This window comes from Ovis aries, chromosome 12, assembly GCF_016772045.2.
Source record: "Ovis aries strain OAR_USU_Benz2616 breed Rambouillet chromosome 12, ARS-UI_Ramb_v3.0, whole genome shotgun sequence".
In the NCBI taxonomy this organism is placed as follows: Eukaryota; Metazoa; Chordata; class Mammalia; order Artiodactyla; family Bovidae; genus Ovis; species Ovis aries.
The window spans coordinates 42,990,174-43,015,360 of NC_056065.1; the positions used below are offsets into that span (position 1 = coordinate 42,990,174).

General features: G+C 44.6%; 1 protein-coding gene across 4 annotated transcripts in view; it reads left to right on the forward strand.

Moving 5' to 3' along the window:
* The window catches only part of CLSTN1 (calsyntenin 1), a 77,251-nt gene that overhangs the window by 25,121 nt on the left and 26,943 nt on the right, over positions 1-25,187 (forward strand). For 2 of the 4 annotated variants that reach the window (XM_027975659.3, XM_027975661.3), the window contains exons 2-4: positions 10,432-10,554; positions 22,337-22,366; positions 23,538-23,733. In XM_027975659.3, the coding sequence (XP_027831460.1) occupies positions 10,432-10,554; positions 22,337-22,366; positions 23,538-23,733 (349 nt within the window). The remainder of the gene's footprint in view (positions 1-10,431; positions 10,555-22,336; positions 22,367-23,537; positions 23,734-25,187) is intronic. The other 2 variants (XM_027975660.3, XM_027975662.3) reach the window with 1 other exon arrangement.

The following is a 25,187-nucleotide window of genomic DNA, read 5'->3' on the forward strand; positions in this document are numbered from 1 at the left end:
CCTGGTGGCTCAGTGGTAAAGAATCCGCTTACAATGCAGGAGACCCAGGTTTGACCCCTGGGTTAGGAAGATTCCTGGAGAAGGAAATGGCAACCCACTCTACTGGTTGCCTGGGAAATCCCATGGTCAAAGGAGCCTGGCAGGCTACAGTCCATGGGCTCGCCAAAGGGTCAGACACAACTAAGTGACCAAACAACTGTTTGAAAAATTGAGAGAACTCATGGGTGAAGCAGAAGAGGAACGCTCACTGTTAGGATGCAGAAATAGGCACAGAATAGTTAAACAGTCTGCCCCCAAATCACAGCCCAGCCTCTCCTTACACACTCAGAGCCTCATGTCCATGACTGTGTTGCTAGTCCTAGAATGAGCCATATATTTTTCTACCTTTCTACCTTATATGTGTTTTAAAAACCGTTTTAATTGAAGTATAGTTAATGTACGGTTTTGTGTTTTAGGTGCAAAACCAAGTGATTCAGTTACACACACACACATATTTTCAGATTCTATTATAGGTTATTACAAGATATTGAATATAGTACCCTGTGCTATATGGTAGGTCATTGTTTATTTTATATATAGTAGGATGTGCCTGTTAACCCCCAAGCTCCTGATTTAACCTCCCTTTCCCCTTTGACTTCCCTGATGGCTCAGATGGTTAAGAATCTGCCTGTAATGTAGGAGACCCAGGTTCAGTCCCTGGATCGGGAAAATCCCCTGGAGAAGGGAATGGCTACCCACTGCAGTATTCTTGCCTGGAGAATTCCGTGGACAGAGGAGCCTGATGGGCTACAGTTCATGGGGTTGCAAAGATTTGGACACGACTGAGTGACTAACACTCTCCCCTTTGGCAGCCATGAGTTTGTTTTCTATGTCTGTGAGTCTGTTGCTGCTGCTGCTGCTGCTAAGTCGCTTCAGTCATGTCCAACTCTGTGCGACCCCACAGATGGCAGCCCACCAGGCTCCCCCATCTCTGGGATTCTCCAGGCAAGAACACTGGAGTGGGTTGCCATTTCCTTCTCCAATGCATGAAAGTGAAAAGTGAAAGTAAAGTCGCTCAGTGGTGTCCGACTCTTCGCGACCCCATGAACTGCAGCCTACCAGGCTTCTCCGTCCATGGGATTTTCCAGGCAAGAGTACTGGAGTGGGTTGCCATTGCCTTCTCCAGAGTCAGTTACTGTTTTATAAATAACGTTCATTTGTATAAATCTTTTAGATTCTACACATAAATGATGTCATATGATATTTGTCGTTGTCTGATTTACTTCACTTAATACAATAATCTCTAGGTTCATCCACGTTGCTGCAAATGGCATTATTTCTTGCTTTTTATGGCCGAGTAATATTCCATTGTGTATATGTAGCACACCTTTATCCTTTTACATAGCCATGGACATTTCGGTTGCTTCTATGTCTTGGCTTTTGTAAACAGTGCTTCGGTTTTTTGTTTTTTTTTTTTGGACATTGGAGTGCGTGTATCTTTTCAAATTATAGTTTTGTCAGATACCTGCTGAGGGAGTGGAGTTGCTGGATCATATAGCAACTTTGTTTTGAGTTCTTAAAGGTACTTTTATATGTATCTTTATTCTGATAAAATACTCTTACTCCCGAGAAACCTGTTGTCTTGTTAGGGCTATTCCTGGGGAAGAGGGTCTCCCCTGGTACTTCCAGTGGGAATACTCACTTCCTAGAGTTGACCTCAGGTATTCCCAGCTCTCTCACCAGACACAGGGTAGAATGGCACCTCCCTACCCCCGGGAGCTTTCATGGTGCTGTGTGGCTGGTTCTGGCCATGAGTTAGGAGCTGCTTGTGTCCCTTTTGGACGGAAAGTCCAGCTCCAGGGCCCTGTCCTTCCTCTTGCAGGGGGCATTGCCACGTTGGTGATGGTGGCTCCTCGGTCATCTTGGCTCCTGCTGACTGATGAAGTTCCTGGTATACCACATAACCCCTTCACTGTAGCCACATCGTCTAGAATGTAGAATGGTGACATGTTTGTGTGCTCCCAAGCTTGTAACTTGATTTCCTGAGAGCCCAGCTCCTTTCAGTGTGTGCGTGCATAGTAGGTGTTCAAGGAAGATGTCTTAGAGTCCCAGTCAGTGATGATGGGAAGCCAACGGGACCTTTGATGTTAAGCTGCTTTGAAGAATCAGGGATGGTTTAATTTAAATAAGAGTTTATGACTGAGGCAATATATTTTGATTAGGGGGCTATGAATATTTCAGAATATTTAATATTTTCAATATTTTTGAGAAAAAATCAGGTGGATATTTTATACTCATATCATTTATGACACCTATCTATGCATATCATCTTTAACAACTCCTGGCAAGAATACTGGAGTGAGTTGCCATTTCCTTCTCCAGGAGATCTTCTCCACTCGGGGAGTGAACTTGGGTCTTCTGCACTGCAGGCCAATTCTTTAACAACTGAACTGCGAGGGAAGCCCCCATCTTTAACAAAGGGCCTGCTAACTCAGATTACATTCCCATTCCTTGATAAGAGCTGGATTTTTAAATCAAAGCCTGTCCTGTGTCCAGCCGCTTAATCGTGTCCAACTCTTTGTGACGCCATGGACTGTAGCCCACCAGGCTCCTCTGTCCATGGAATTTTCCAGGCAAGAATACTAGAGTGGGTTGCCATTTTCTACTCCAGGGGATCGTCCCAACCTGCAGGGATCAAGCCCGCCTCTCCTGTGTCTCCTGCCTTGGCAGGTGGATTCTTTACCACTGAGCCATGTTGCCACCTAGTGGCAGTGTTCATTAATTGCAGATTTTTTTTGATGAATTGAGGTTAAACATTGAATCTGCAAACAAAAACATGTAACATCATTTAGGATTTACGGGAGATGCCTACAGACTCTTAAAACTAAGTCACCTGTCATTATATGTTATGATGTCAGTATCTTCCCTATATGACCAAGCTAGGTGTTCTGGAGTGAGGAGGGTCACACCTCAAACAGTGATTTCTGAAAAACAATAGATTTCTCTTTGTAACCAAAGAAGTGCTGGGTTGATGTCAAGGCCACTGCACGAAGGCTTTGAAACCACCTTGCCTGGGTCTGTGACTTGTGTGACCTGGATAAGGGGCCATTCTTTTTAGTCCAGAGAGTTGGGATATATTGAGTATGGAAAACCCGAACGAATTTTTGGCCAACCCAATGCTAGAGAGACATAAGTTTTATATTTCAGGTTAACCCTGGAGTCAACTGCTGTATTCTTTCATTTTAATTTTTCAATTAGTGGCAGTTTCTAATGATTAAAATCTACCACAACCATAAAAACTTGCCATGTCCTAAAATGATAGGTATCTACCCCAGGAACACCCTACACTTAGAGGTTTAATCAGGTTTCCCAGGTGGCTTAGTGGTAAAGAACTTGCCTGCAGTGCAGGAGCCACAGGAGATGCAGGTTCAGTCCCTGGGTTGGGAAGATCCCTTGGAGGAGGGTATGGCAGCCCAACCCAGTATTCTTGCCTGGAGAATCCCATGGACAGAGTAGCCTGGTGGGCTACAGTCCATGGGGTTGCCAAGTGTGGGACACGACTGAAGCAGCTGAGCACACATGCAGAGGTTTGGTTGCTAGCCTTGCTATTCTGTGGTTTTGGTTAATGCTGGGCCATTCAAACTTTAGTTGGCTTTTTAAAATGATCTAGAATGCAATGAAATGACTTGGGTAAAGACTATAAATACGGTGACCCGCTCCTGGACTTATGGCCAGTAGTCTAATGTCTTTATTTGTGATCTTTTTTTGGATGATGACAGAAACATCAATCACTTGTTTCCATCAATATTTTATAATGCACTTGAATGTGATGAAATATTTAAAATATCACTTATTAAATATTTAAAAGCTCAGTCAGTGGAACTGGCCAAATCTCTTCATTCTACTGCCAGCTTAAGTAGCAATTTAGAAATTTGAGCTATAAAATTAGAATAGTGGGGAAAAATAAAAGAGCTGGGACTATAGCTGTTCAATCATTATTCCCCTTGAACCATTAGCCATTTTCAGTTGCAGACCTTTCCACTTAGGGTAGCCAGAAATTCATCACAGATTTTCTGCAGTTTGCTTGGCTTGGTACTTTTTACTTTCTTACCAAGTAAACCCACTTAGTTTAAGTCTCAGGAGTTTTATTGACTCACATATTGAAATAAGAGTTCTTCAATTTTATTTACTGTGCTTGTAACTTTATTAATAAAATCTTAAATGTGAAAACAAATAGGAATTGAATATTGCTTTCAGTAGTACATTATCAATAGTGAATTGAACTAATAGCCTCTGAGTTTTTTTTCCTTTTAGTATTTATTTATTTGGTTGAGCTGGGTCTTAGTTGCAGCATGTGAGATCTAGTTCCCTGACCAGGGATCAAACCCAGGCCCCCTGCATTGGGAGCGTGGAGTCTTAGCCACTGGATCACCAGGGAAGTTCCTAGCCTTCTGTGTTTTCAAATGAGAGATTAGTGACAAACAGCGGAGGTTTTTGGAGTGCTTTCTTTAAAATGGCCTGTTTATCTGTCTTAGATCTGTAACTCCAGCCAGTGTTCCAGCCTATCTTGTAGGATGGTTTAACAAGATCTGGAGAGGATGAGGAGTTTCAGCAGTTAGGGGAAGCAATCAACCTGGTTGCAAAGTGAGGCTGTTTTCTGTGCTCTCTGGAACCCTCTCTCAAAGTCTGCAGCCAACTGTGGGACCCGTGTAGAGCACCAGGCCACTTAACTCACCACTGTCCTGGGTCCTGGGGGTTACTTCTTGTTTTTTCCTTCAACTTTTATTTTATATCGCAGTAGAGCTGATTAACAATGTTGTGATAGTTTCAGGTGAACAACCAAGCCTCTCAGCCATACATATGCATGTATCCAATCCCCTCCTAAACTCCCTTCCCATCCAGGCTGCCACATACTGTTGAGCAGAGTTCCCTGTGCTGTACAGTAGGTCCTTGTTGGTTATCCATTTCGAATATAATAGCGCGTACATGTCTGTCCCAAACTCCCTAACTCTCTCTTTCTCCCAGCCTTCCCCTGGGGGGCACTTTTGGAGGAGAAGGGGAGGCTGTGCTGCAGCCAGCCGAGCGCTCTTCTTTCCTGGGTCTCTGGTTCCAGGGGCAGCTGTCGTGAGAGGAGGGGCGTTTTCCAGAGGCACTGTGGTTCTGGTCTGTGTGGTCTAGGTTCCCTTTCATATTATTAACAGTTCCCTTCGTAATCTAACGAGAACGTACCTGTCCAGGCAGATCCCTCAATATTTTGATGTCTCCAACATTCTTGTCTCCTTTTCCTGGAACATCCAACTGCCAGAAACAGACAATAAACATCTTCCCAATATCTAAAACACCAATACATTTTTTTTCAATTCTCCACACCAAAACTTTCTTCTCTATGAGAAAATTTATGCACCAGGGCACTGAGCGTATTTGTACCATCCATGGGTATATTCTCACTCACTTACTAGATAGTTCCTGAGGAATGAGATCCTAAGTCCTGGGAATAAGTAGAGAAAAAGGGTCACACCCTCCCGGAATCCCTGGTTTTGTGTGTGTATGTTTACAGGAGAATTAACAACAACTCAGCCCCTTATGGCATTCCCCCAAGTGCCTGACCCCGTCCTGAGCATTTTACATGGGACGGGTTAGATCACGTGGGAATCTCAGAGGTGGATGCTGTTGCTGTCCCCATTTTAAAGATGGGGAAACTGAGGCCCAGGGAAGCCAAGTAGCCTGCCCCAGGTCCTAGGCTGACTGCTTGTGGTCAGGAGGAGTAGCAGAGGAAAGAAAGAGGAAGTGGGGGTGGGGGGCAGAGCAGCGGGCTCTGTCTTAATTGGAGAGGGGAATCTCTTTTTTTTTTTTGGCTGCACTGAGTCTTAGTTTTGGCACTCCAGGTCTCTGGTCGTTGTTATGGGGACTCTTTATTTCCAGCACTCAGAGTCTTTGGCGCTGGAGGAGGAAATGCTTCAACAGAGGCCAGAGGCAAGAGACCTTGTCAGGGCATCCGAGAGGTCAAAGCTGTTTTAATTATATTAAGACATCACTTGCTTTTGCCTCATTTTATCATGAATGCACATTGAAGTTTCCTAGAGGCTGCGTGACACATCGTAATGCAGCCAGTCGGCTGCAGGAGTGGAGGTGAGAACCCAGCTGTCTTCTGCTAAGCCGGGCCATGAAAGGATTTGCAGAATGTAAAGCATTGCCAGTCTTCCTAGTAAACTCTGTTTTAAAATATATATCTATTTTCATTAATATATTATTTCAATTCACAGTGGCTTTGTTTTTGAAAATGAATTAATAAATATCAGTACTAACGCTTTTCTTTGGTTTTAATTTTCAGCACTGATTATTATTATTGTTACTGATAGATAGACGAGCCCTCCTAAGGCAGAGTTGTTCGGGTCCTCAGGACCTTTGGTGTAGATGGGTTCTGAGAGTGCAGGCTCTGAGCCACCCCCATGATCACAGCAGTACGCCAGCTGCTGTGGGACGAGTCAGTGCAAGAGATGGGGAGGAGGCCATTACTGGGCTTTTGTAATAGCTCTCAGTGGACAGCTTCCCTCCTAGCTCAGTCGGTAAAGAATCTGCCTGCAATACAGAAGACATGGGTTCGATTCCTGGATCAGGACGATACTCTGGAGAAGGAAATGGCAACCCACTCCAGTATTCTTGCCTGGAGAATCCCATGGACAGAGGAAGCTTGCGGGCTACAGTCCATGGGGTCACAAGAGTCGGACATGACTGTTTCACTTCACTATTCAGTGGACAGCACAGGGGATAAGAAAGGGCTACATCTGGGTTTATTTTGTGGGTGTGGAATTTTTTTTAATGTGGTAAAATACCCATAACATAAAATTTCCCGTCCTCACCATTTTTAAGTGTTGGAGTCAGTGGTATTGGGTTCATTCATTCACACTGTTGTGCAGTCAACCGCTGGAACTCTTTTCGTTGCAAAACCAAAACCCTCTATACCCTTTAGCCAACTCCCTGTGGGTCTGGGTTTGCTTTGAAAGTGAAAGCAGGAAACTTGCTGTTGGTTTGGGTGCAGCCTGTATAAAATGTCAGGTGGAGGCGTCATTAAGGAGAGAGCGGGTCGCTCATCCTCCCCCTCGCAGACACAGGCCTGCTCCTTTGGAATTTCACATGTGAGCACTCTGCTTCTTCAGTAGGTCATGTGGGAGTTAGTGCAAGTGGGGCTCAGGTGCTTCTGATCCTCACCGTCTCCCCTCGTCCCATCATGGTTGAAACAAAAAAAGTAGGACCACATCACGGTCACAACAGCATGAAAAACAGTTAAACAGTCAAATTTAGTTTCAGTCACTTCTGGTTGACTGCCCAAAGAGAATCTGGGTAGTTCATTCAAGAAATAGGCCCCAACTATGTGGAAATAAAGTTTAATAACCAGTGAATCTTAAAGGAAATCAACCCTGAATATTCATTGGAAGGACTGATGCTAAAGCTGAAGCTCCAGTACTTTGGCCCACTTGATGTGAAGAGCCAGCTCATTAGAAAAGACCCTGATGCTGGGAAAGATTGAAGGCAGGAGGAGAAGGGGATGACAGAGGATGAGATGGTTGGATGGTATCACTGACTCAGTTCAGTTCAGTCGTTCAGTCGTGTCCGATTCTTTGCAACCTCATGTACTGCAGCACTCTTCAGTATCCATCACCACCTCCCAGAGCTTGCTCAAACTCATGTACGTTGAGTCAGTGATGCTATCCAACCATCTCATTCTCTGTTGTCCCCTTCTCTTCCCACCTTCAATCTTTCCCAGCATCAGGGCCTTTTCCAGTGAGCAGCTCTTCGCATGAGGTGGCCAAAGTTTCAGCTTCAGCATCAGTCCTTCCAATGAATATTCAGAACTAATTTCTTTTAGGATTGATTGGTTTGATATCCTTGCAGTCCAAGGGACTCTCAAGAGTCTTCTCCAACACCATGGTTCAAAAGCATAAATTCTTCAACGCTTAGCTTTCTTTGTAGTCCCAGCTCTCACATCCATACGCAACTACTGGAAAAACCATAGCTTTGACTAGATGGACCTTTGTTGGCAAAGTAGTTAATGTCTCTGCTGTCTAGGTTGGTCATAGCTTTTCTTCCAGGAACAAGCATCTTTTAATTTCGTGGCTGCAGTCACCATCTGCAGTGATTTTGGAGCCCCCTCCCAAATAAAGTGAAACATCTCACTGTTTCCATTGTTTCCCCATCACTGACTCAATGGACATGAATGTGATGTAGTGAAGAACAGGGAAGCCTTGTGGGCTGCAGTCCACGGGGTGGCAGAGTCAGACATGACTTAGTGGCTGAACAACAACAACATTCCTTTTAATCAGATCAGCTTCATGAGTCATTCCATGGTTAATCTATATCCTGAGGTTATAATGTGAATACTCAGAAGGCGAAAATAGGGAAATGGAAAGGTTCTAACTGTGAGAGGAGCTCAAAATAGGCTGGTGGAGAGAGGAACCCAGGGAGGGGCTTGGTGGCCTCAACCAGAGGAAAGTCTCAGCACAGACTCTCTGGGGGCCACAGCTGGGGAAAAACGAAATGGACAGAAACCACAAATTCATTTTCGCAGATCAGCGGGCTGTCAGAGCAGATGTTCTTAACCTAAACACGAAAGGAGCAGTGCTAGTACCCAACTGAGAAGGAAAAACAATCACTTCTCCAGTTGTCCACCACAGCCCTGTGGGTTGTTGGGGATGGGGGTCCAGGCTTCACTAAAGAGGAAATTGAGGACTTCCCTGGTGGTGCGCTGGATGAGAATCCACCTACCAATGCAGGGGACATGGGTTTGATCCTTGGTCTAGGGAGATTCCACATGCCTCAGAGCAACTAGACTCGTGCGCCGCAACTCCTGAGCCGCTGTGCTGCAAGTACTGAGGCCCTTGTGCCTGGAGCCTGTTCTCTGCAGCAAGAGAAGCCACTGCAGTGAGCCCGAGTGCCACAACCAGAGAGAGTCCGCATGGACCAGTGAGGACCCAGGGCAGCCAAAAGCAGACATTCCAAAAAGGGGATTGAGATCAGGAGATCAGGTTCGTGTTCCAGGTCACACAGCACATTACAGAGGGCCGCTGGGCTCTGGGTCCAGGCTGTCCTGATCCCAGAGCAGATTATTATTATTTTTTAAAACAGGTTTTTCTTGATCACTGTTTTCAGTCAGATTTTTCAGGAATTTTGCGTATCATTTTCTTTTAATTCATTATATTTGTAATTTTATATTCATAAATCTTGTTTCACCCATTTGTTTTACATTTCTTTTTGTAATGCTAATTTTAAATAAGTAATACTGTTATTATCATAAAGAAATAACATTTTAAAAATTGAAGTATAGTTGATTTACAATATTATGTTTCAGGTGTAAGATAGAGTGATTCAGTGTATTTATAGGTTACATTTGTTTAAAGTTATTTTCAAATAATGGCTGTATTTCTCTGCTATACAGTCTACCTTTGTTGCTTCTGTATTTCATATGTAGCGGTTTGTATCTCTTTAAAAAATAGTTGTTTTTTTGGAGGTATAGTTGATTTATAATGTGTTTCTGGTATACAGCAAAGTGATTCTGTCTTTAAAAATATATGTATATATTTAAGTATATACTCTTAAATGTAGGCTTCCCTGGTGGCTCAGATGGTAAAGAATCTGCTTGATTTAGCACGCACGCAGTTTGGGAGACCCGAGTTTAATCCCTAGGTCAGGAAGATCCCCTGAAGGAGGGAATGGCTACCTATCCCAGGATTCTTGTCTGAAGAATTCCATGGACAGAGGATCCTGGTGGGCTACAGTCTGAGGGGTTTTGTATATATATTCTCTCTCTCTCTCATATACACATATACATTATCTTTATTCTTTATCTTTATATCTTTATCATATCTGTATATTCTTTTTCATATTCTTTCCCATCACTGACTCAGTGGACAGGAACTTGAGCAAATTCCAGGAGATAGTGAAGGACAGGGAAGCTTGGTGGGCTATAGTTCATGGGGGTGCATGACTTAGCAACTGAACAGCAAACCCATGATTTGTTACAAGATTTTGAGTACAGTTCCCTGTGCTATTCAGTGGGGCCTTGTTGTTTAGTTTGTATCTTTTAATCCAAGAAATAACATTTTTATTTGTAACTCTTCTAGGATCGGCTGGAAACAGAGGTGGTATGAGTTAGTCTGTGAAACTGTCCATATAACCATCAATCTTTTTTCTTTCTTTCAGTTTCTAGAGCAGTTCATTTCTTATTTTTGGTTGCTTTGGGGGTTGGCCTCAGATAATTTCTGCATTTCTTTAGGAGTTCATCCCACTGGGGTCTTGTTACCAGACTTGGCCACAAAAAATAGCAGTGTGGCCTTTCAGACTCATGAGGGTTTTATTGTTAATGATACGGATGTATGTTTTCAAAAGCGGTGGTGTTGAAAATAACGATCCTAACCTGGCCTATGTCCTTTCTCCTTCTTCTGTTTCTAAACACAGTCAACAAGCACAAGCCGTGGCTGGAGCCCACATATCATGGCTTAGTTACGGAGAGCGACAGCACCGTGCTCCTCGACCCCCCTCTCATCGCCCTGGACAAAGACGCTCCTTTGCGCTTCGCAGGTACCAGCCTGTCTTTGTTCACTCCCTGTCGTGAGTCTGGGAAGCATTTCATGTGTCCCATTTGGGTTGTTTCTGAGCCTTTCTGAGAATGTCTTGATAGCTAAGGGTTGTGTGTAGCCCCCACGTACCACAGGGGTACCTGACTGCCCTTGCAAAGCCTGTACTTGTTGAAAGGCAGAACATTTAATTGCATCGCTGTGTTCCTTGTCTTGATGTAACCAGTGAGAGAGCATCCAGATCAGTGCATCTCAAGATTTTGTGTCTGTGCAGAGCACGGGATCGTGCTTAAAATGCAGGCTTGGATACAGTGGTTCTGGGGGCACCTGCGACCTTGCCTTTCTAACCTATTTCCTGGTGCTCCTGGTCTCTGAGCAGCAAGGATCTGGAACAGTGGTCTCTAAGCCTTTTGCACCAGGGACCAGGTTCCATGGAAGACAATTTTTCCATGGGCTGTGGCAGGAGGTAAGGGATGGTTTGGGGATGATTCAAGTGCATTATATTTATAGAACACTTTATTATTACATCAGCTCCACCTCAGATCATCAGGCTTCAGATTCCAGAAGCTGGGGGCCCCTGATATACGTGATTACAGGTCATGATTTTCCTTGCACTACCTAGATTTCAGTTACCCGAAGAGACTTAGTTGAGAATATTGAGCAGTCTTTTATAAGTGATTTCATTTGGCTTAGATGTTACTTTCAGTAAATCTTCAGCATGAGTTACTTTATAAGATTGTAAGCTCAGTGTTCACTGGGACAGGTCGAGGGTTGCTCTGAAGATCTGCTGTCTCGATGGCTTCCAACAGCACTTTGCAAATCAGAACTGTTCTTGCTTTACGTCAAGGCCGTGGTCACGTCCTTAATAGGCGGAGGAACAGGCTGCTTCTCCCTTTCTTTGCCTCAGAGTCAAAAGAGACGTTGTGAAGTTAATTTTTAAAGAGTGGTTTTTGCCTGATGTTTTTCCAGAACAAAATCTGTTTGTTCTGTTTGCCTCAAAACAAATGAGAAAAATTCAATTGGCTCATACAGATCATTCCGTACATTGAATTTACTATGGTAAATGGGAGACATGAATGCAAGGGTGTCTCGGAAGAGCTACTTAAAAACTGAATTTCTCTTCTTTCTGTTCAAGTGCCACATCCCATTTCCAGTGGAGTAACCTGAGAAGCAGCTTGTGCTATTGAGTCAGTGGTAGGGACAGACCTTCTTGATTAGTTTTACTTGTTTATTGGTTTTTAGAGAGAAATCCAATTAGATGCATGGTAGAGGAAGTGCCCTGTGCTAGGAAGACACACACAGTCTCTGTCTGGTAGCCAAGGTGATTTTTTTTTTTTTGGTTGTTCTCCCCTCCCCTGATTTAAAATCATTTTTAGCATTGCCTGTGGTTTCCTCTGGGCATCACTAAATTTTTGAGTATTTGCATAGATATATTTACACACACTTTGCATGCAACACCTTTGTTTATTATATACAGTTCCTCCTTGTGGGTGTGACGTTTCGGGGCCTTGTCATTAACCTTACTAGGGTCATCTAGCTTATGTTCCTGAGGGTACTTGCATGTCTCTGACATCTGATTGATTTTGAGAAGCAATTGCAGTCAGGAGTTCTGGCATCTACTCCCCCAGGCCTCTCTTTACAAATTCTCAGCTGTACCCAGTCCTGTTTTTGGTGGAGCTCTGTCCCGTTATATCACTCATGATGCATAACCCTTATAAAGCATTCAGTGTCCTGGGCACTGTTGTAAGTACTGTACAAATATGCATTTGTGTTTAATCCTCAACAGCCTTTTTAGGTAAGTATACTTCTTGTCACCCCTCTTTAAAGAGAGGAAGCTGAAGCACAGAGCTGCTAACTTACCAGCTCTGGGTCACACGGCTTAGATGTGTGAGAGGCCAGATTCCAAGTCGGGCAGGGTGGCTCTTAACTGTGATGCTGTGTTAGGCAGCACAGAGAGTGACAGAGGACGGGAAGTAGGAAGTGAATGTACATTGAGTACTAACTTTGAAGTCATTTTACATGTCACTTTTTTCTTGTTGAATTTAATTTTATTGTGTCATTTATTAAAACTCAATGTATTAAGCAACACCTAGAAAACCTACAAAAATAAGTGTTTTGTGGTGTGTGTAGGAATAATACAGAAAATATTGCTCTTAGTTTTGGTGAAGAAAATCAATTTTGTATAGTTTGAAAATGAAAGTCCCTCAGTTGTGTCCAACTCTTTGTGACCCCATAGACTATACAGTCCATGGAATTCTCCAGGCCAGAATACTGGAGTGGGTAGCCTTTCCTTTCTCCAGGGGATATAGTTTATTTCAACCTAAGTAAAATGTGAATTTTGTTTTAAGTTCAGATACATTATTTTTGGTGGGCACAGTATAGATCCTTATGGTAAATTCTCTTTTCAAAAATATTTATTATCCTCACAATTGAAGATAGGTTCATTTTTATTATTTTTTAATTTTGATATGTGGATTTACTACTGGGGGAATAAAAACACCATTTTAATTGTGAAATTATTAAATGTAAGATTTATCTAACTTTTTAGGTATTGCATGCTGTGTGGCCCCTGATATAAGTTGTTAGTGTTTGTGTAATTGTTTCTGGCTAAAATATAAATGAGTATTGCAAAAAAAAAAAAAAATCCTTGACATATAATCTTAAATGAAATAGTACTTATGAAGTTTTATGTTTTTAGAGATTCTCAGGTGTTTTTTACTGATGTGCCAAAGTTATATATTGGGATTTTAAAAAACTATATGGAGAAGCAGTGTAGAGCCAAGTATAGTGGTACCTTGATTACATTTGCCATAGTGGACAGAAAAAATAAATATTTTCCTTCTGGAGATTTTCAGAGGGGAGCACAGTTGGTCTTATAGTCTTTTTTTAAAAAATACAGTTCATGTACCGTAATGTATACAGTTCACTGGTTTTTAGTGTATTCATAAGATTGTTCTACCGTCAGCCACTGTCTAATTCTACAACATTTCATCACCCCAACAAGAAACACTTGCCTCTGTTAGCAGCCACTCCCCTTGGCAGCCACTAGTCTACTACGTGTCTTTGGATTTGCCTGTATTCTGGATATTTCACACAAGAACACGTGGCTTTTTGTGACTAGCATCTTTCACTTAGCATGATGACCTGGAGGTTCACCCACGTTGTGGCATGTCCCTCATTCCTTCTTATTGCCAAATAATATTTTAGTGTATGGATGGACCACATTTTGTTTATTCATCCATCGGTAATGGGCATCAGAATCATTTGCACTTTGTGGCCACTGTGAGTAGTGATACTGTGAACATCCGTGTACAAGTCTCTGTGTGGATGTTCAGTGCTCTCAATTATACACCTAGAGGTGGAACTGGTGCTCATCTACTCTTCCTGAAGCATAGTCTTCTTCCTACTGAAGTGAGTAGCTGCACAATCCAGGGAAGAGACCTCCTCTCTCCCTCTCTCTTCTGTTACCAAGGTACCGATCCAACTCCCATCCAGCTGCTATGCAGAGCACTGCCCCCACCGGGCTGTAGCAGACAGGTACATAAGGAACACAAATCCTGGAGCCTAGTGCTTGAATCCTGGCTGGAGGCTCATTGGCCGTGTGGCTCTGGGCAAATTACTTAACATCTCTGAGCCTCATTCTCATCATTTGTAACATGAAGATAATATCATATACCTTACAGGGTTTGGAGAATATTAGCCTATTTATTTATAAATATGAAGAGCTTAAAACAATGCCTGGTATGTAGTAGGTGCTATTTTCAGTGTTCACTGCTGCTGTTAAGAATCTTAAAAAAAAATTTTTTTTCACATAACATTACATGAGAACTGTTTTCCATCTTCCTCTAGTAGTCTTAGTAGTAGTCCATTTTCTCACTGAGTTTCTTAAATGCTTTTTGGGTAAAGTGGAGGACAGGTCTGAGCCTTATTTTGATCTTAGGTTGCAGTTGGTGGTGACGTTGAGTTTACTTTAGCATCAGGATGGTGGTGGCAGCAGCCACAGCTGACATTTATTGAGCTCTCTTCGGTGTGGCACAGGGTGTTCTCCAGCTCTGCATGGTTCCTTTGATTCCTTCCAGCAGTCTCATGTGGTAGAGACTGTCATGCCCCCATTTTCCAGATGAGGAAACGGAGGCTCAGAGCACATCTGTCAGCAGCATGACTGCCGGGTTCTCCATCTAATCCCAAGCCCCCGGGACTAGTTGGTGTTTGGGTTTTTGTTTTGATTTATTTTTAATTTTTGGTCATGCTTCACAGCAAGCAGGATCTCAGTTCCCTGACCAGGGATAGAACCTGTGCCTGCTGCAGTGGAAGCGGGAGTCTTAATCACTGGACAGCCAGAGAAGTCCCTGGGACTAGTCAGTGATCCGTAAATTCTGCTAGAAGGGCCGAATGAGTTTGCCTGAGATCACTCAGCCCACAAATGACAGACAGCTCAGCCTTGGAACTAGGCAGCCTGACCCCAGTGTGGTTCTTAGCTTCACCAGGTTGGCTCTCATGACACTGACTTTACGACACGGTAAACATTCTGGTCCCTGGTCACAATCCCATAGCAGGGCCTGTGTGTGGGTAACCACTGCAGATGACTTGTCTAAGCTTCTAAATAAACACCCGTGAAATGTGGGAATCCTGGTCACCGAAGTGTGTTTGTAATTTGTCACTCATCAGACGATCATGTGAAATGCACAGAGTTTGGGCCACATTGTTTTCTTGGGGTTCAGTTCAGTTCAGTCACTTAGTTGTGTCCGACTTTTTGCGACCCCATGAATCACAGCATGCCAGGCCTCCCTGTCCATCACCAACTCCCGGAGTCCACTCAGACTCATGTCCATTGAGTCCGTGATGCCATCAAGCCATCTCATCCTCTGTCGTCCCCTTCTCCTCCTGCCTCCAATCCCTCCCAGCATCAGAGTCTTTTCCAGTGAGTCAACTCTTCGCATGAGGTGGCCAAAGTCCTGGAGTTTCAGCTTTAGCATCATTCCTTCCAAAGAAATCCAAGGGTTGATCTCCTTTAGAATGGGCTGTTTGGATCTCCTTGCATTCCAAGGGACTCTCAAGAGTCTTCTCCAACACCACAGTTCAAAAGCATCAATTCTTCAGTGCTCAGCCTTCTTCACAGTCCAACTCTCACATCCACACATGACCACTGGAAAAACCATAGCCTTGACTAGACGGACCTTGGTAGGCAAAGTAATGTCTCTGCTTTTGAATATGCTATCTAGGTTGGTCATACTTTTCTCCCAAGGAGTAAGCGTCTTTTAATTTCATGGCTGCAGTCACAATCTGCAGTGATTTTGGAGCCCCCAAAAATAAAGTCTGACACTGTTTCCACTGTTTCCCATCTATTTCCCATGAAGTGATGGGACCAGATGCCATGATCTTCGTTTTCTGAATGTTGAGCTTTAAGCCGACTTTTTCACTCTCCTCTTTCACTTTCATCAAGAGGCTTTTTAGTTCCTCTTCACTTTCTACCATAAGGGTGGTGTCATCTGCATATCTGAGGTTATTGATATTTCTCCACTCCAGCGTTTCTCGTGATGTACTCTGCATATAAGTTAAATAAGCAGGGTGACAATATACAGCCTTGACGTACTCCTTTTCGTATTTGGAACCAGTCTGTTGTTCCATGTCCAGTTCTAACTGTTGCTTCCTGACCTGCATACAGATTTCTCAAGAGGCAGGTCAGGTGGTCTGTATTCCCATCTCTCTCAGAATTTTCCACAGTTTATTGTGATCCACACAGTCAAAGGCTTTGGCATAGTCAATAAAGCAGAAATAGATGTTTTTCTGGAACTCTCTCGCTTTTTCCATGATCCAGTGGATGTTGGGAATTTGATCTCTGGTTCCTCTGCCTTTTCTAAAACCAGCTTGAACGTCAGGAAGTTCACGGTTCATGTATTGCTGTAGCCTGGCTTGGAGAATTTTGAGCATTACTTTACTAGCATGTGAGATGAGTGCCATTGGGGTAAGACTAGGCAAATAACGTCTTGGTATTGGTCAAGCGTTTTAGAAAATGAAAACCACGCCCTTCAGGTCAGCCCCTTTTCTTTAATCCGCTAAAAGCCGGAGTAGAGGTGGGGATAAAACATGTGGTGTACGTTGTATGCATTTAATGGGCAGGTACAGGCTGGAGCCACTTTATCAGCCACATTGTTGCTGTTTTTATGGTGATGCTTTTGACCCCAGTGAGTTGCCTGTATTGGGAGCTGAACACTCTGCATGCATGCATAGTCATGTCCAGCTCTTTGTGATCCCATAGACTGTAGCCCACCAGGCTCCTCTGTCCGTGGGATTTCCCAGGTAAGAATACTGAAGTGGGTTGCCATTTCCTCTTCCAGAGGATCTTCCTGATGCAGAGATCCAACCTGAATTTTTTGCATCTCCTGCATTAACCAGTGGATTCTTTACACCCTGCCACCTAGGAAGCCCTGCATCCACCCCCACCCCCTACCTTTTTTGAAGCTCTTCCCTTTCATATGTGGTTACAGAAGCATTCTTTCTCCTGCCTTCCTAGTCTGAGTATAGATATTTTACAAGATTAAACAATTATGATATGAAAGGAGTCGAAAAGAAATTTCAGGGCAAGAACTGGAGCTTGACTTCTGTTGACATTTAATTAGAACTGGCTCACGCCTGGGCTGCTTTTCTCCATATTCTGTGTAATTCTTGTGACTCACGTGCCCTGAGGGTGGCCCACGGGCTTCACCACCATACACCTCCACCCAGTTTTGCTTTGTCAACACGTGCAGCTGGGCTGGGACTGTGTCTGCAGCCATGAGTTGGATATATTAGGTTAAGTCACATGAGAATGCCATTTTTGTCTGAAAATGTCAAAATACGTGAAAAATTGGAATGTCAGAAATCTTGTGTAACTCAGCCTAGTGCAAGGCAGTAATCGGTTGAGTAGCAGTTTTAAATAAACAAGGAATGGTTTGAGATCAGTAATGATTAAATATTAGGTAGCTTTGCTAGGCCTCCCAGAGAATGCAAAAAAGCGTTTCTCAGAACACTGATCTTCTAGGTGGGAAGGTGAGACCAACATCGTCCGAGAGTTAAGCAGGGGTGCCTGGACATCTGTAGGTCATTGTCAAGTGAGAGGGGCAGCACTGGGTGGACTGGAGTTCATGGAAAGATAAGGATGTGATTTCCAAAGGCAGACTTGAGCTCCTGCCAAGGATGGGAAGGATATACATGGTTGGGCAGTAACGGGCAGTGGGGAGGATGGAACAGAGGTGGGAGCTGGCAGGGGTCCCAAAGAGGTGGGTTAAGAGTCAGCCCATTTGGTGTGTCGAAGGAGCAGAGGTTTGGAAATGAGCCCAGAGCTGCATGGTTTCTGTTGCCAGGCTGAGTAGACAGGATGTCACCTCGCCCGTGGTTTCTAGTACTGCATCCAGACGGTCCTGGGGCGCATCCGTCAGGTTCCCCTGTGTGCTCTTGCCCAGTTGAGTCTGTACTTGTAGGAACACAGCTTAGAAATTTATAACCAGCCGGTGAGGTTCAGAAACCACTGATGGGCCAATCTCTCAAGTGCAGATTGCAGCTTGTCGGCATTGGAGCCTCCTGGGAGCACTTGCTAGAAACGCAGATGACAGGGCTCTGCCCTAGAGCTGCTGAATCTGAATTTCAGGGAAGGGGGCTTGGCAGAGGATATGTTCAGCAAGTTTCTCGGACAGTTCCTGGCGCACTGGAATGTGAGAGCCATCACAGTCCTCTGGGGAAGGCATAGCCCTTGGGTTGTTGTGCCTGGGCCATTAGGGCATAACCCTTGGGTGTGTGCTTTTTGTTACTATACATCTGAGGTACCTGGAAAAGCTGTTTTGATTAGAGCCACACGTGGGCTGGTTCCAGAAACTAGCCTGGACCAGTAAGCAAGGAATTCAAAAGTCACCATAAGTAAGAGTCAGCCTGGACGTCTAGCTGGTGGGCAAGGGTGCCAAGGCCAGGGAGGGAGAAGTGGGTCAAGGAGGAGAGGTGGATTAGCAGGGACGTTGTAGTGGACACTTGCTGCTCAGAAAATGTCAGTTTTCCCTCAGCAGCCCCTGGTCTCCTTCCCATTGGGTCCAGGTTGGTGGGTCTACAACCTGTTACCATGCTCCCCCAGCCAAGCACAGGCATGACCCAGGCCGGGCCGAAAGACACTCTCTCTTGGGATGTGAATGTCCAGCAGAGGGATAGGTGCTGATACCAGCTGTGGGCATGGTCCTTCCATCCAGGCCTTCTTGCTGTGGAACAGTGTGGCTCTTCTTCGCTGGCCTCTGGAGCTGCCTTGGTTTCTGACCATCTCCAAGTCCCGGTCTCTGGCCTGCAGTCAATTCCATGAGCTCCCGGTGGCTCTTCAGTGAAGGCCCTGTCGCTGAGTTGGCTGGAGTGGATTTCTGTCGCACCAGAGAACCTGAAGTATCTGAGCTGGCGCTGGTGACCTCCACTGGGGCTGCAGCAGGAGGGCAGGACAGCACCAGTCTTGGAGAGGCTGAAGGAACAGCTCCAGAGACACCCTCTCTTGTGTGGGGAAGAGCTTGAACTAAGATTTGGAAGAAGACTGAGAAAGAATCCAGGCCAGCTGGAAGCCAAAAGGACCAATGTGAAAAGTGAGGGCTCAGCACTGTCAGATGAGAGCTGGACATGGCCAGAGAGAGAGAAGTGAGAGCTCTGCTCTGCTGGGTTCATCCATTGTTATATCTTTCTGTTTTGCTTTTTAAAAATTCTTTACTAAAGCTCCTTTTGACTATTTTAGATGATCTTAGGGGAATGAAGAGTGGAGAGAAACGGGAGGTTTTGTCCATTCTGAGGCCAACAGGGCTAGAGGGCCCGGTTGTCCAGGGCACCCAGTGGGGGATTTCAGACATAATGAGAGCAGAGCTGTAGATTTATCTAGTGGAGCAGTGGTTGCTCAGTCGTGTCCCACTCTTTGCAGCTTCATGGACTGTAGCCCACCAGGTTCCTCTATCCATGGAATTTTCCAGGCAAGAGTACTGGAGTGGGTTGGCATTTCCTTCTCCAGGGGATCTTCCTAACCTGGGGATCGAACCCCCATCTCTCTACCACTCGCACCACCTGGGAAGCCTGGAGCAATAGTACATGGTCTGGATTGAGTGGGAAGGAACAGGACAGAAAGGAAGTAGAATACGAGAACTGATTTTGAGATGTCCTTCTTTGACAAGGCTGAGAGATGCCTAAGTTTGTCCCCTCCTCCCAGCCTGGTAGCATGAAGCAGGTAGTTTACAGCTTCTAGAAGACAGTTCCACTTCTTGTGGTCCCGTGGTCAGAAGCAATCCCAAGGACAGTGCTTGACTGAGTGTCTTATTTTTTTAAGCTGTGCCAGCTCTTGACTGTGGGAGATGGGATCTTGGTTGCAGCATGTGAGGTCTAGTTCTCTGACCAGGGATGGAACCCAGGCTCCCTGCACTGTGAGTGCGGAGTCTTAGCCGATAGACCACCAGGGAGGTCCCCGGTGAGTGTCTTTGAATTCTTACTCAGCATTGCACTGTGTAGGCAGCATCACCCAGGTCAGAGGCTTCATCTGAGGTCTTAAACCTTACTTCCCTATGCAGTGACCTTGCTGGGAAAGCCTTGTCACTCACTGTGAGTGACGTAGGACGTCTTACCATTTTCTCTTTAGAACAGCAGACTCCCAAGTCACACACACACACACACACAAACCCGAGATGTTATTATACCACTGAATTAAAGCTGGGCAACTTGACATTGTCTTAATATATATCCCACTCTATTAGTTATACCCCAAAAGTGCAAACATAGTCAAGCGAATTACCACATTCTGGAAAACAGTTGGACACAGCTGGTACCCAGCAGTTTCTGCTCATGGTGGATTAAAGAGCAGTGATCAGCCAGTCTTTCTCTAAAAGGCTGGCAGTGAGGATTTGAGCCTTTGCAGTCCATGGGGGGGTGGTCTCTTTGGCAGTGACCGAGCTGTGCCACTGTAGGGGAGAGGCAGGGGGAAGAAGCCCGAGACCAGACATTAGCAGGTCTATGTTTTATGCATCCCTGTAAAACATTGCTTATGGACACAGACTTTTGAATTTCCTATAATTATCTTGTGTCATGAAATAACACACAGAAACCATCTTCAGCTCGCAGGCCATTCAGAAGTACGCACTGGCTGGACTTGGCCTGCCACTTTGCCTGCCCCCTGCCCTGAGCAGCGCTGCCCAGTAGAGCTTGCGGTGTGATGGAATGTTCATGTCTACATCACCACTGAATAGTTGCTAGTCACTTGTGGCTCTTGAGCACTTGAAATGCAGCCAGTGCGACTGAGGAACTGAGTTTTTATTATTATGCACTTAAAAAATTTTTTTTAAATTTATTTTTGAAAGTATTTATTTATTTGGCTGTGCTGGGTCTTCATTGCCGCTCAGGCTTTTCTCTAGTTGTGGCGAGCTGGGCTACTCTCTGGCTGTGGTGTATGGATTTCTCAGTGCTGGGGGCTCCTCTTGTTGTGGAGCACGGGCTATAAGGCACGCAGGCATCAGTAGTTGTGGCTTCTGAGCTCTAGAGCACAGACTCAGTAGCTGTGGCTCCTGGGCTTAGTTGCTGTGAGGCATGTGAGATCTTCCTGGCTCAGGGATCGAACCGGTGTCTCCTGCACTCGCAGGTGGATTCTTGTCCACTGAGCTACCGGGGAAGCCCAATATTATGCACTTTTAATATGAATTTCAGTTAAATTTTAAGCAGCCCCACGTGGCTGGCTTGAGCCTTGTTCATACAGCAGACCACTGGAATTCCAGTGTGTTCACACAATGGGAAATCATTACAGCGACAGCCAATGTTTGTGGAAGGCTTTCTTTATGCTGGGCAATGTTTTAAGCACCTATGTTTTAACTCACTGGCTTCTAACTGTGTGTGCTAGTGAGAGTGAATGAACTCTGTAACCGCAGGTGCTAGCAAAAATAAATCTCAGATGCACACGGCTGGAAAAGGTGGAGTGAAAAATCAAGTCACAAGAACTGGACGTCACAAACACAATGAAACAATATTGTTCAGGGATATACATTAAAAAAAAAATGCAGGAAATTGAGGCTGGGTAACCTTTTGGTTTCCCTGGCGAGGCCACGCCAAGTCTGGGGCAAGGTACCCCTGACCTTCTCGTTTGTGCTCTGTAGTGGGTCGTAGGGGGAGGTGAGCAGGATTTATACTGACTTGGAAGAACAGGTGTTTCAGGAAGTGAAAACCACGATCACGGCAGCATCGCTACAGTTAGCACTGAATCTGGCTTCAGTTCATGTTTAAGCAGATGTTCCAGGAGAAGAGGTCTCTGTATGGATACAGGTTGCCTTGTTTGGGTACCTTAGCTGAGAAAACATGGTTATTTATTCAGGCCAAGAACAAAGGGGTTGAAATAAAACCCTTCCTCCCACTATTGCCTTAAGTCCAATGATGAGTTGAACGTTTCAGTATTCAGCCACCAAGAACTTAGCTTCAAAATGAAAATCCGAAAACTAGAAAACAAGTAGACTGACGTAGACACTGTTGTCATCCAAGTATTCCTGAAAAGAGAGATCCCCATGACACCTGTGGCTGTGAGGAAGCTTTACAGCAGTATTTCATCCCTAGGTTAGTGTCGTCTGTGGTAAGTGCGATGCAGAGACTTTTTGTTCTTGAAGGTTCAGTTTTGCTCCAACAATTTTAGCCACTGGCTACTGAGTGTATTGTTAAATGATGTCAAGCTTTTCTGTGTAATATGTGCATCTTTGACTTTTTTTTTTCTTATTGTTTCGAGTTCGTTCTTTCCTGTATTACTGACATGGGTTTATCTTTTCTCCCTTTAGAGAGTTTTGAGGTGACAGTCACCAAAGAAGGTGATAAAGGGTTCTTTCTATCCCTCTTATGAACATTAACCCACTAACTATGTTTATGAAATTGGGAATCAGCCCTCAAACAGAAGAAACTGTCATGCTCTTTCCCCCCATTTATTCTCCTACGTTGTTTCTATTTTTTAAGTCTATTGATGGAAATTGTATGTAACCAAACCCTTGGTTAGAAATATCTGGAAATCAGACATCCATTTGAACTATATGGATAATCCTATTCTTTTTTAAAAAATTGGATCTGAGAGATTCACTATGTAACCATTTTCTGCTTGTTGTAATTTTGGAAGTTTTGTTTCTACGTGAAATATATTCTACACGCATCAGAATGTTTATATGTGTTCTCCCCTGGGCCAGAATGGAGACCTACACTTTAACACCCAATGAAGCTCATAAACGAACTTGGATGCACTTCGATTCCCAGGCAGGCTTCTTCTTCAGGTCTTATAGGATAAAGTCCAAAACCAAGGGCAGTCTAGCACATCCCTCCCCAGAGTGGCGACTGTATCTCAGTCGTAGCTGATAGCTGTTGAAATGGATGCCTGAAAAGTTGGTATTTCTACCTTTTTCTCATTTAGTAGTTTGTTTTGATTCCCTAATTTTAGCCAGGCTCATTGCACAGGAAGACTTGTTTCTTAGGTTTTTTTTGTTTTTTGTTTTTTTTTTTGGACAGACCTTCTGTAATTCTGGTGCTGAACCTATGCCTCACGCTTCTCCCTTTCTCAACACTTAACTGTGCCTTTTAGCCTCCTCTCTAGTCCAAATCAAAACCACTGCCTGGCCCTCCCAGGTCCCTGGGCAGCTCCTCTGTGTTACCAGGCCTTGGCTGTTTGCTAATGAAACTACTTTACCCCGGAGCTCTCCTAAGTACTCCTGTGAAATGCCTGTCTATATTTTCTCTTTCTCTCTTTTGTATTCCTGCATGAATGGATGCAAAGTTAAACAAGTTGCTTGGAAAGCCAGAACATGCTTCTTTTTACTAAAGCCCTCAGAACTTACCCCCTATGAAAGCACAAGCGCCCTCGCTTTGTCCACAGACCCTCCCCGCCCCCCCAACCCCTGGCTGCCGAATTGTCGTTGTTTATTTTCTTTAGGGGAGGAGGGGAGCGCACCCTGGGTTCGTGTGGCAGAAATCCTAACCCATGCCACCTTGACTCCCCAGGTGAGATTTGTGGATTTAAGATTCACGGACAGAATGTGCCCTTTGACGCAGTGGTGGTGGATAAATCCACTGGCGAGGGGGTCATTCGCTCCACAGAGAAGCTGGACTGTGAGCTGCAGAAGGACTACACGTTCACCATCCAGGCCTATGACTGTGGGAAGGGGCCAGACGGGGCCAGTGTAAAAAGATCTCACAAGTAAGTGAGCGGGACAGAGAGAGAGAGAGAGAGTGTGTGTCGAACCCTGGCTCCCTGCATTGTGAGTGCAGAGTCTTAGCCACTGTCCTGCCAAGGAAGTCCCACGACTTCCAGTTTTAAAACACAAGGTAGAGGATAGCCTCTGATTGTCCCTATTGAGGTTGTCAACTCTTTGAGGGCAGGAATCTTGTGTGTTTACCCTTGTGTATGGCTCCCAGCAAGTGTCTGATACTTGTTAGATGTTGAATAAATGAATGAGTAATTTTATTCAACATCTAACAAGTATCGGACACTTGGGCCTTCCATTGAAAATTCTACAAGCCCACTTTTCCTGGAGGAAGATATTATTTTGTTATGTTTATATATATGTATTTTATTTTTCTACAAATTTTAAGGGCATGAAATGCATTTGAGCTGGTGAAAGAAAGCTTACTTCTGCCCCCAATCCTGGGTGTGTTCACATGCTTCCTACCAGTTGAGAACTACTGGTGTCATGGAGACGATTGGGCAAGACCTAGATTTAGTCTTTTTCCAGGGTCTTTTCTCCACCATTTACTAGTCCCCCAGCATTAAGCAAATTTAATTTTTCCAAGTATCAGTTTCTGCTTACTGTGTTGGTTAAGGAAAGAAGCTCCGGGGGTGAGGTGATGTACCCCATTATGAGGGTCGGGATGGACGGGTGCCAGGGGGGTGGGGAGGGTCTTGGTGAATAGCTGGAGTGCTACATGCCAGTGAATCATGCCTCCTGCGTTTTACGAAGTGCGATGTTACCGTTTTCCCTGACAAAGGGCTTGTTTCAGTCAGGGACCTTGTCTGATTCAAAACATGCCCTGGTTAGTAGCACTTGAGACTGATGGTTTTCAGTAGCTTGGTCTGATGATGCCTTAGTTTTCTTGTGCCCACACTGGGGAGATGGGATGTGGTTGATCAGGGAGGGCAAGTTGAAGTCCTCCATTTGTTGGTCAGTAGGGGATGATATCCCAGCAGTGGTTTACTGATGCTCTCTGTTCCTTAGAAGCAGGATAAAACTTGTTTTAATGCTCGTAATTTCCCATTTTCTATCTCTGCTTTTTACCTCTACTTCCTAATTTTTTTTCCCCCAGATTTTGTAAAAAATATTTTTAACTTTCTGGGTTGAGCACAAACAGATACCTGGTATATAGTTACCTCCCTTGTGCGTGCCCTGCCCTACATTGTCAAGAAAATCCGAAGTCTCTCTGTTTTGTTTTCTTTGACTGCTCCATGCAGTGTACGGGATCTTAGTTCCCCAACTGGAGATTGAACCTGTGCTGCCTGCTTCGGAAGCACAGAGTCTTCACCACTGAACCACCAGGGAAGTCTCCCAAGTCTCTTATGGACCAGCTGCCTTACGTGGTAGGACTTGGTAGCATCAACCCAAATTCCCGTTTTAACTTTCTGTTGTCCCCACGCTAAATTAAAAACAGTGAGCAGTT